Below are 12,130 nucleotides of genomic sequence, written 5' to 3'. Positions count from 1 at the left end.
AGATTGTCAATATTTTGAAAACGAATTTACAAACAAATGATTTGTCGTCTATTGATAACCGATACGACAGAGGTATGCCTAGGACAGTGATATATACAGTTATATAAATATAATTCTCTGTCTAACCGGGTTACCAGTTAAAAACCTTTGAAATGCAGCCTTGGATAACAATGCTTCATTATGAAACACACAGTCATTGGTTGTCTTTAACTATTTTTATAGTCGTTACCAATATGCTCCGATCTGATTAATACGAGGTTGTTAAAGACAATGTAAAACTAACGGAAAGACAGTCTAGTCTGATTCTACGTCAGTCTAAAATGACAATGCTCTGTATTTTCTTAGAATCCTGATGTTAGAGGTCTTGAACATGCCCTTCTTGTTCGTTTCCATGATTTTAACTGGGCGTTGTAAAAGACCGGAACTCGATATTGTTTTTCAATACGGTAAATTGCACTTCTCAGCATCCTCGTTGACTTTGTTCAGGAATATAAGGTAGGCTGTAATAGAAGTAGTACTAGTCAGACATACACACAAATAGATACATTTTATTTACTGTTCTTATCACATACTCTAGATAATTCATCATCCTGACATGATACAGGTGAACAAAATCAGTCTACTAAACTTTCAAAGTTTTAGTTTTAACATACTAGTTTTAACCATTCATAACTCGAAACACATTTAACATTTTTCTTCGATATTTCATTGAATATAGAAGGAAACTACTTTAAGTATTCGTGTATTGAAGACATACGTGTGCTGCCTGTTCCGGTGTCTTTTATTCCTTCTACTTGTTTGTTTCGATCTTTCCTCTCAGAAGGTTTTCGTATATAACTGTGAATATATAAAGTTCTTGGAAGATTACTTTCATTGTTACTAGCATATATTTAATATGTTTTAGGATAAGAATATATCAGCCTTGATAGAATGTTGCAATGATGCAATAACGCATTGATAACATTTTCAATGCTATATCATATCATATCTGACTAACTTTTTTATGATATCATTATCAAACAATAACTATGTGGGACGCGATATACTTACTCATTCACCTTGTCTTTGTGAAGGCCTCGGAAGCCCCGGACCGCATTAATACATTTATTGTAAGCTTTCCTCACATCCTCGCAATTGCAACGCTCCACTATTAGAAAAAGCACAGCTGAAATAATTTCTCATCAGTTCTTACGATTTTAAACAGAGTTAAATAGAAATTGTATTCCAATTAACTACAGACTTAGTAAGATTACTTACGAATTTTACAAAATTCTGTTCAGTATGTTAACAAAACAGAATGTTACTTATATGCCTAATTATGATCATAACAATGTTGATCAGACAAGAAAATCAGAATCTAAATAGTCAGCAAGACATACAAATCACCTAATGCATTCCCAGCAGGTTTTATGTGACATAAATAAACCATCATATGTTACACCTGCTTCATATACAAGGCAAATGTAAAATGTGACGTAACAGAACAGACATATATATCAATGAAATCATTACCGTAACGCCTGATGTTACTGTTTCTCCACACATAGGAACAAAATTCACGATGTTCTCTCAGCATGTAGTCTCTAACTTCGTCAAGAAACTTTTTTTGATCTATAATAGAATGAAGAATTTTCTGCAACATCGGAAGGTTGTTTATTGTTTTCTTGAGTTTACGACTACCTATATAAATTATCGTGTTAAGAGAGAGAGATATCAACAAATCCAGAAACTAACATGGTACATACCCCCGTCATGTGTGATTCCTAATGCTGCGTCCAGTATCTGTAAGGTTGTGCTTTGAGCAGCGCTTCCACCTTTCATCTGTCAATGAAAATGATTAATAAGGACATCGTATAAAGTATTTATGCTGAAGTACATCTTGAATTATTACATTATCATGAGATCGTACAAAAGACACACAAATGAATAGCGCCTTTTTAAAATTTAGAGTAAGATACAGTAGAGCTAATTAAATAAGTAAATTTCAGCAAACAGCTGGTTCGTCCTTCTAGGACTCGCCAGTGATTCCAAGGGCCTAAATTTTGAAGCCTAGGAGACGATCGATGAAAAGTAAGATAAAATCGAGACGGGGAGGTGCATCAGCTCCATAATTAAATAACTATTGCAGTTGCCATACATCAGATAATTTTATAACAGAGTCAAGAAGATTACGGCATTTCTTGGGGACTTATAAGCTACCAGCAGTATCTACTAAGTTTAGTGTATAATCATATTTCCTTTACATTATAAAGCTTAGATGTCTGATAACCATAACCATAAACATTCGCAACTGTATGATATACGAACCGATTGTGGTTTGTCGTCATATTCTCCTTCATAAATGAGACCCTCGGGGAGCGGCTCCTTTCCTCCGCCCCAGCTAAAGAAGGAGGACATAGCACATTATGTAATGATTACTGAAATCTGCTGATCACTGTTGTCATAATGCAAACTATATCATAGGTCAGTGGAAACCTCACTCACAGGAGTAAGAAATATATATTCGACCAAGTTAGAACGAAAAATATCAGGGAAAGAAGATAGCATAGATTAATATGTTTCGTATGTAATCAAGCACTTGTCACTTTGAATATACGGTATGCATATAAGCAAAATAAGGTATTTCATTAATTTGATACTGGGCATCGTATGTCAAACAAAAACAGGATCTTTTGATAAAATGAAATTCATTGTGGCAACAAGCAACACTTACCCCGTGTAAAATATCCGCAGTTCATCATAGAATTGCTCTGGGTGTACTCCGTCTGTAAAAGAATCCAGGTGATAAAACAGGTAAAGAAGTTTAATGGGACAGAAAATTGTTTATTCTTTAAAATAATGAACTGTATAAGAAATGAATCATGTCACAATCACAGCTGATTTCGTCCCAGAATTGTAATGCAGCGACTCATCCTTAATTTTGCGAATTATTTAGTCCACCTACTCAGCACACTGGCTTTACTTCTGAGACAAAATTTGGTTCAGTACCAATAATACTATTCAGCTACTGACCATTTTTTTCTCTGGCGTTAAGGTATCTTTTAGATTTCTTTCAAATCGGATGCTACTCTTGTTTCTTTATTACACCATGTAGTAACAAATTCGTATTTACCTTTGATTTGTTTGAATGCTTTCATCATGTCAATCATCACGACTGGTATAACATTAAGGGCTCTTGTCAGTTCTATGTTATCATCGGAACCTGGTGTTGAATACTTCATGGCGTCAACGATAGCCTAAACATACATAGAAAGCGTTCATTATTTTTGTATAATGCATTAGTGTCTGGATTTCACAAAAGTGACACAATATGATAACATCTGTCAATTCTTTGTAATATATCCAATGTAACATCAGCTGACTAGTGAATGTTGCTTGTGGCCTAAGATATGAAGATATGTCAGTCGAGTTGGAAAGCTTAAAATCAGTGAAAGCTAGTGTTGACATATATATATAAACAGATGGAGAGGTATGAAACAGAAAACAACTATATTGTATTAATGGTAGTTCCGTTGTTTTAAACGAAAATCCTGATAATGAGAACAGGCTTTTCGATATCCAATCAACTTCGTCATGTCAACATCATATGTTGGGGATGGAGGATGGTTGCAATGCAGAAATGGAAAATTCACAACAGGATAATTGAAATCATCACGCGTATCATACAACTCAGAGGAAAACTGTATTTATGTTAATGTACGTGCAAGATGATTATGTACATACAAAATGGAAGTACATGTCCAAATGATTGTGTACAGTGTTCGTAAAAGGTAATAGTGTCCGTACAATGTGATATAGTACGTACAAGGTGATAGTGTACGTACAAGGTGATAGTGAAGGTACAAGGTGATAGGGAACGTACAAGGTGACAATGTACGTACAAGGTGATAGTGTACGGACAAGGTGATAGTGTACGTACAAGATAATAGTGTACGTACAAGTTGATAGTGTACGTACAAGGTGATAAGAAACGTACAAGATAATAGTGTACGTACAAGGTGATAGTGTAGGTACAAGGTGATAGTGAACGTACAAGGTGATAGGGAACGTACAAGGTGACAATGTACGTACAAGGTGATAGTGTACGGACAAGGTGATAGTGTACGTACAAGGTGATAGTGTACGTACAAGGTGATAGGAAACGTACAAGGTGATAGGGAAAGTACAAGATAATGGTGTGTGTACAAGGTGATAGTGTATGTACAAGGTGATAGGAAACGTACAATGTGATAGGGAAAGTACAAGATAATGGTGTTTGTACAAGGTGATAGTGTACGTACAAGGTGATAGGAAACGTACAATGTGATAGGGAAAGTACAAGATAATGGTGTGCGCACAAGGTAATAGTGTATGTACAAGGTGATAGTGAACGTACAATGTGATAGTGTACGGTGTACGTACAAGGTGATAGTGTACGTAAAAGGTGATAGGGAACGTACAATGTGATAGTGAACGTACAAAGTGATAGTGTTCGTATCTTAATTTGTTGTTAGTTACCTCTAATGCCGGTGCAAACCTTTGTTCGATGATGACATGAGTAAGGATAAACCATTCTGCACCGTCACCTCCCGGGGTCTGATACATTGCGTTTAGATTCCTGTTTTAAAGATAGACGATACTTTAATATCTCACTATCTAGCTTTAAGTCAACGAAATCAGCTGTTCAATTGTCTGTTCTTCATTCTTTGGAATTTTAAGGTAATTTCAAGTATACATAACTTATGAAATAAGTGACTTACCGGAACTCGAAAGATCTGAAACGAAGATGAAAAAACTCGTGAATATCGTAAGTTAGTATGTTCAGTCAGTGCTTTTCTAAACACAATTTTCATCCTTTTGGCATAATGTACTACACAGCATTCAAAAGTATATGGAAAAATAATAGATTATGTAAAGAAATATACATACTCATTGGGGTCTCCAATTTGCCAATTGCCTAGAATCATGCTTGGGTAACTTAAAATTGGCTGCATCCCTAGGGCATCTGATACACGTCTAAGTGGGAACGACAGACACTTGGGAAGTTTCTGGAATGAAAGATGTCATCCTTCAATTGTGTAAACAAAAAAACACCTACCATATAAAGAAACCAGCATGAACATGTTTTCCACCAAATTATATGATAGGCGTGTTAATTTCAACTTCTCTATTAGGAACTCTCCATTTCTGAATAGCAACATTCCTGCATATCCAACTTATGGTATTTGCATATCACAACTAATTCGATATCTAAGGGCCCGTTGCCATTATTACGGTTTTGGGTCGGTTTTAAAAGATGCAGATAGATGAAAATTTTGAGGCAACTTAAGGGTAGTCACAATGACATCATTGAGAAATAATATTTTCTTTTTGTGTATGAAGCAGGACATCTTGTATGCTTGTTAGTTTTACCTGTAGGTTCCAGTTTTATATGATTTGTTCTCATTTGACAAGTTTCTTGGATTGACAAAGATTTACATGACGGCTGACGTCGATGAAGCAGAAGACACTTTCTCTTCTGGAACATCTGTTCTTATTCTCCTCGCATTTTTTAAATAGTCTCCGTGTAATGTTTTTCTTTTTTGACGATTTTTTGCCTTAATGTTATTGAATATGAATTCCAATTTTGATTATATTGATTTGTTGGTATTTCCGCTTTTTTTAGTTATCATTTCGTGGCTTAATGCACATTTTATATCAATCAGACGAATCTTTAACCATTTAATACATTGGATTGCAATCTAGATTTAATGTTTTAAGTACACATTCATTGTTACTGTGATGCATTTCCAGGTTATGATTTTGATGAGTTAGTATCAGTTGTTTTATGTTCAGTTAGTGACCAAAAATCCTGATGTGAACTTAATGTTCCATCTTTTATGTGAGGACTTTGTAGATAGGTCATAATACACGTGACTAGTACAAACAAAAATATATTTATAGTACACAAGTATGTTTAAACGTATTCATAATGTTACGAAATATATCTGCCAAAAGATTCTAAATTCCTTTCTTATTCAATTAGATACTGCAACGAGTCGTGAATGTTTCGAGAACGAGAAAGTTTTGGGACGTATCAGACAAAACTTCAATAAAATTTCATCAAATTAACATATATATCTATCCTGTTTTCGGTGATTCATCCGCATTGCATAAGTTGTAAAGTACGGTTGTTGGTTTTGATTTTTTGTCTTACAAACAGCCAGGGTCATTTGAAGACGATATTCATGATTGTTGGTACTACACTGGCAGACGACTTCATAATGTCGTTATATTTAACTATCTTAAATACCTTTGGTACGGTTTCCTCCCCGTCCTGCCAAATGTATCCAGCAGACAAAAATGACAGTATCTTGTGTAAGCATATCTGTTCTAACTTGTCTTCAGGAATGACATGTTCGCCGTTTAGCTAAAATGTAAATAATTGGTGTCATCACACTGTATATAAGCAAACTTAAACAAGCGACTCAACTCTTGTAAATAGATACATGTCCGAAAGATCGACTTATTCTAAATCTAGTGCTAACTACACAGAAAATGTTGACAATTTTCGTAACAATATATAGGTGATTGAAACATTACGATAAGATATCTATTTTTGTTTAAGGATATATTACAGGTATTTTTGAGGTTTAATCCCAAGAATTAGTAAGAATACTTTACATGCCGAACGGCTTTGTTCGTAAGTTAAGTACCAATAGTTTGTAAACTGAAAATTTTAATTTTCTGTATGGAAGGAAACAATCAAATTGACAACAAGGCTACATATTCACAAATTACCCTAAACTGGTATTTGTCATGTTACGTTTCTGAGTCAGAATGGCTCAACATCTGCTACCTTATTTCAGGAAGTTGAAGAAAGAAACAGGAATCAAGACATAAAATAATAAATCAACCTCAACGACATCAAAAGACGAAGTAGACTCTCAACTACAACTTAAAAGAAGAAAAAGAAGCTACAAACAGTTGAAATAGAAGGCATTGCAATGAATCCTTGATTATAAATAAAAATCTGAAATTGATTCTGTTTGATATCGATTTTTCAGTGGGTCTAGATTATTAATCAGCAATATTTCATGCTAAAGATGCATTGAATACAGAACACAGGTCCACCAATTATGATTTTTATTTTACTGCAAGAATTTATATCATTAGATTTGCATTGTATAAAGCATAATTATTTATTATTCAGAATGAGAAATAAACACTTTTTATCATCTTTAAGATTAGATTTATTCAATTATGAGCCAAGTGCACCTCCCCGTTCAGGTTTATACTTTTCTTTCGATCACTTTGGATTTTCCTCAATCGCCTCCAAGGCTTCAAACTTTAGGCCCTTAGCATCACTGACGAGTCTTAGAAGGACGAAACTATTGTATGATGCAGTTTAATTCATTGTTTGGCTCTGCTGCATCAAACTCTAAGTTTGTATCAAGAGGTGCTATTCACTCGTGTCTTTTGTACTACCTTTATATAGAATGAAAAATATTTTATTCATTTTGCTTTACTTTCTTTCAGCAACAGACTTCTTTCATGATGCATTCACTAAGTATGCAAAGTAAGCATATGTCTTGAATGCTTGTGTTGTCGGAAGCTGCAATTTGCTCCTATAAGTCTCTTAGTGGTTTTCAAAACTATGCTAAATTATAGTGTTTCCACTCTAAAGTATACTTCCAAATGTTTATTGCGATATGTAAATGAAAGTTAATTTCCCCAAAAGGCATATTTTTTTTGTTAATGACAATTTAATAGAACTATACAAGTTGAATAAATAGGAAGATACGACATTGAATAAGTCATAATCAGTTTGTGATAATCTTGATGTATTCGTCCAGTTTGGTGTTTATTTAACTCAGTTTCCATGATTTTTTAATGTGTTACCTATCTTCGAGAGCCATGGCTAATCTTGAACATACTGACGCCACACTTGTTATTATTTGTATCTTATATCACATATATGTAATATCTATCATAAGCTTTAACCGGGAAAATTTGAATAACAATGTACCTTCTCAATCTTCTGTCGTATTATCTTGTTTTCCACGTTCTTGGTCAGTTGTTCAGCAACTTCCTCGAATGGACCCCAGCATTTCTCCAGTTTAACCTGATGGATGTTAAACATTTGCTGGGTCGGTTTGTTTGATGTGTTAAATAATTGATACACTAAAGTCACATTATATTACTTATTTACCCGTGAAAAATCGAGAAAGATCACATTGATAAAAGTGTAATTTTCAATGAAAAATAAGACATTTTTCACAATTTTCAACAAGACAAAATATTACTTTTACAGATTTACACAAATAATGAGAGAGTACACAGAGCATCTTCTAAAATTAGCAAATCATTAAGACCTGTAGCAGGTAGTGTTTAATAGTAACACGACCTTCATTTCTATGAAAGGAAGCAAACAATGCTAGCCAGTTATTCAAATTACATTTTCCAATTCCAAACCGAATGTTTTAAACATAGAGCTAGACATTTCATGAGGATTTGTGTCATTGAAAAAGCGACTACCTAGGTTGTCGCCATATTTACATATGAATATAAAATAAATTTAATTGAAATTTATATCATGCGTATTTCTATATCTTTATTAATTTATCTTGCCGCATTAATTCATCCTTAACTATACTATCTTGACTAAAAATATCATTTCAAGTTACAGGTGCATAAGGTATATAAAATATAAAACAATCATGCATATTAAATTACTAAAGTAGTCGCAGTTCTAATTTCAATAAAAAGAAAAACATGAAATAGTTTGAAATCAACGTACATGGGAACAATCTATTAAGAATCCGGTCTTCCTTGACACCAAAAATCTATCTTCTATCTGCTCCAGTGTTAGGGTATTCATGTCTGTGTTCAAACCTTAAAACATAAATTATTTACAATATACATTACGTACAATTCACATTATATATATATATTAATGTTGTTTACATATATCAGACCAGTACATACAATATAACACATTAGTAAATATTGTTAATGAATATTGATAATCACTATGTAAGTACTTGGTATTTCCCAAATATAGTCTGTATACCTGTTAATGAACATTATATAAGTACTTTGTGTTGATGAATATTATATATATAATTCGTATTTCACACATTAATCTGTAGGAGTGTTGATGAACATGATACAAGTACTTGGTATTTCATACAATTATGTGTGTAATTGTTGATGAACATAATATAAGTACTTAGTAATTCAAACAATTAGGTGAAAAGGTGTTCGTCAACATAATATGAAGTACTTCATATTTCACGTAATTATGTGTATAAGTGTTAATGAACATGATAAAAGTACTTTGTATTTCACACACCAGTTAATCTTGATATATACATTAGATCAGTACGTCATAGTAAACACTCTGATTTGTATCGTTGTTAGTTGTCCGGCGTCAGATATGGTACAGGAAGGAAATCAGCTGAGGACAATGACGTAACCTGACTCTCTATATTACTAGATTACTTAGCGTTAGAGATGTGTATCTCAGAAAGTTCCGTGATATCAATCACCATAAAACATTAACAAAGGGATGTAAATTGTTGACGGGTATCAGGATATATATAGACTATACACTAATATTCCTTATTGTTACAGTGTATTTAATCACGGGGTCCTCTAATATCTTTGGTGACTAACCTAAATCGAGTTTTCTTCCCTGAACTGGACTGTTACTTGATACACATATGAAACCGAAAGCTGCAGTAATGGTATACATAACGTGTGTATGTGTTACATTCTCTTGCTACGAGGCATCAAACCAACTGAAAAGCTGCTATTGAAAAAGATACCATCTCCCAAAAATCATTTCAATTATATCATGATTAGCAAGCAAAGTTACACAACACATAGCCATGACCTACATGTGTCAGTACCCATGTAAGAGTCTTTCAAATGAAATGTCTATGTACCTAATGCAGACTACCATTATAGTCAATAACATCACTTCTACCTTTTGTAAATGCTCCCTGACCGACGGAGTTTTGTCTTTTAACATTTTGGAAATATATATCTGTGTGAGTTACGTAAACGTATTTCGCAACTGTACGAAATGGTAAGGCTATTCCGTAACCTAAACCGCCTACAGAAAGACAATCAAAACGAACAGATGGATTACTTGAAGATATTTTTTTCGTGTCAATATGCTTAATTACTCAATATATGTAGATCACTGAGAATGAACCGTATATTTCGCAGGATCAGGATTGGTACTAGACTTTATTTCTTGTCTGTAATGTTTGGTAGAACATCATGCAATATATGTTGTATACTGAGTGAACAAATTCCAGAGATGCATTATCTAAAATCGTGAAAACATGATACGACTCCGTCACACAGAAGATTAAGATGTTTAATAATAACTACACATTACGTCCGCCTAAGCGTGGATGTGTTGCTGTGGGTTCTATTCTTTTACACCGTGATACCTCCGCCTAAGCGTGGATGTGTTGCTGTGGGTTCTATTCTATTACACCGTGATACGACTCCGTCACACAGAACATACCTCCGCCTAAGCGTGGATGTGTTGCTGTGGGTTCTATTCTTTTACACTGTGATGCGTCTGTCTGCTTGACACAGGTCAACGTTAACGGAATGGAAAGAATGTGGGATGGTTATTATGCTAATGTTATAACTTTTTTTTTCAGTAAAGAACACGTACGTGGCCCCATCATTGGGAAAATCCGTCTTCAAACAACTTCCCGTTGCGAGGACATATTATTGTGAACAAAGGACGTTTTGTTTCTAGATTTACGCGGTAAAAAATCAATTTATAATTTCCTAATATATATCAGTCAGTTGACATAACAGAAACAATAAGTTATTATCAGGAATGATCACTTGGAAGGTATTGCAGCCACTTAACACATATTTCATTAACTTTCTTTTTGAAGGAACTCTTTATCGTTGTTGATGAACGCTTCAACAGATTTTTTTTAAGTTTCCTTCTTCGCAGTCGGGTGTAAAAATTAGTATATTACATCGCACCCGACCTTGTCTACAACAGAGTATATTAAAACTTCTATAGTCTCCTTCTTGTGAGTTTTATAACAATTAGTTATACCTTTATTATGTGTCTCGGCTAAATACTGTAACGTCTCTCATCGTCTGTATCAGATAAAGACGACAAGGCTGCACTTTGATAGAAAGCCTAAATCTAACCCTATACATTGCTACAATGTATAACAGTTAACTGAATCAAACATTGATGTCACTGAAATCGTAGCATTTAAATGCCGTGATCAGTCAACATAGCGTCACATAGTATAGAGATTTCAGTTTGAGGAAAATGAATGACATTCTCGGACAACACATGCCCAATATATGTGAATGTGTTTGATATAAGTAAAGTATCTATCTCCTTACGGAAACCTTCTTGATTTCGCGGAATTAAGAAAAAAATGCATGGAAAAGAACAATATCCATGTAATTCAAGAAAGACATTTCGTTTTTTTTTTCTACCGAATGCACATTAATGCACATTAATTGTACAAACTCAGGAAAAAACAAATCGATATGTACATGGTGGTATACAAAGCTGTGTGCGAATTATCAAAATGACAGTTTTATCATGAACACCTTTCAACACTCATACCAGTTGCCAGGTCATTACGTAACACATGTTTGTTGTAAAGGGGGACTCTTTCAAGGATTTCGCAGAAATGAGAATGAGAGAAAATAATATCATTGATCTAAAGAACGAGAGACATTTCCTCGTTTTACGAATTACAGTGGCAAATTTGGACGGGGTTGAAATCTGGGATAGACAAGTATGCCGCCCGACAATAAACAATACCGATTTATATGCAGGACAATGATTGGCTGACTATGTTTCAAACGATTTAAGGTCACAGATTTTGTTCATTACTGTTACCCCGGGGATTTAAATACATACTTCCATCTTTTTACGAAAAAATATAATGGCACTTATCTTTCAGAAAATATTTCAATAACGGTGAACGGATTTTTTATAGGTGTTAAAAGTCTGTAATTTTCGCTTGTCAGTTGATTGTAGCATAATGTGAATAAGTTTCCGGTTTATGACGTCTGAAGGAGGATGTAACACAAAGGTTTTTTCTTTTATTTGTCACAATATCGTTCATAAAATGGTTGTTCTGTGCTGATTATGAACTAT

The 12,130-nt window shown here is 34.0% G+C and overlaps 1 protein-coding gene across 1 annotated transcript; it reads right to left on the bottom strand.

The window, feature by feature from the left end:
* Positions 1-438: 438 nt before the first annotated feature.
* LOC132545711 (indoleamine 2,3-dioxygenase 1-like) lies at positions 439-9,715 on the bottom strand. The gene is made up of 15 exons (XM_060209401.1): positions 9,637-9,715; positions 8,759-8,853; positions 7,988-8,083; positions 6,272-6,388; positions 4,909-5,027; positions 4,740-4,754; positions 4,498-4,597; positions 3,113-3,236; positions 2,714-2,765; positions 2,308-2,380; positions 1,746-1,821; positions 1,513-1,611; positions 1,051-1,147; positions 758-837; positions 439-500 (listed from the first exon to the last, which is right to left on the bottom strand). Exons 1-15 carry the CDS (start codon positions 9,713-9,715, stop codon positions 439-441), a joined length of 1,284 nt encoding a protein of 427 aa, XP_060065384.1.
* Between the last annotated feature and the right edge of the window lie 2,415 nt (positions 9,716-12,130).

This window comes from Ylistrum balloti, unplaced genomic scaffold (assembly GCF_031769215.1).
Source record: "Ylistrum balloti isolate Yb309-2 unplaced genomic scaffold, AGI_CSIRO_Ybal_v1 Utg369852, whole genome shotgun sequence".
Taxonomy (NCBI): domain Eukaryota; kingdom Metazoa; phylum Mollusca; class Bivalvia; order Pectinida; family Pectinidae; genus Ylistrum; species Ylistrum balloti.
Note: the sequence above shows the minus strand (reverse complement) of the source record. Positions and strands in the feature narration are given on the sequence as shown.

Bases quoted from the DNA above. Each gene is read 5' to 3' on its own strand.
- LOC132545711 (XM_060209401.1), bottom strand. From the start codon at position 9,715: ATGTATACCATTACTGCAGCTTTCGGTTTCATATGTGTATCAAGTAAC. The intron at 6,389-7,987 runs GTACATTGTTAT...TTTACATTTTAG, and splicing joins TACGACAGAAGATTGAGAAG to CTAAACGGCGAACATGTCAT. The intron at 3,237-4,497 runs GTAACTAACAAC...ATGTATGTTTAG, and splicing joins GGTTTGCACCGGCATTAGAG to GCTATCGTTGACGCCATGAA.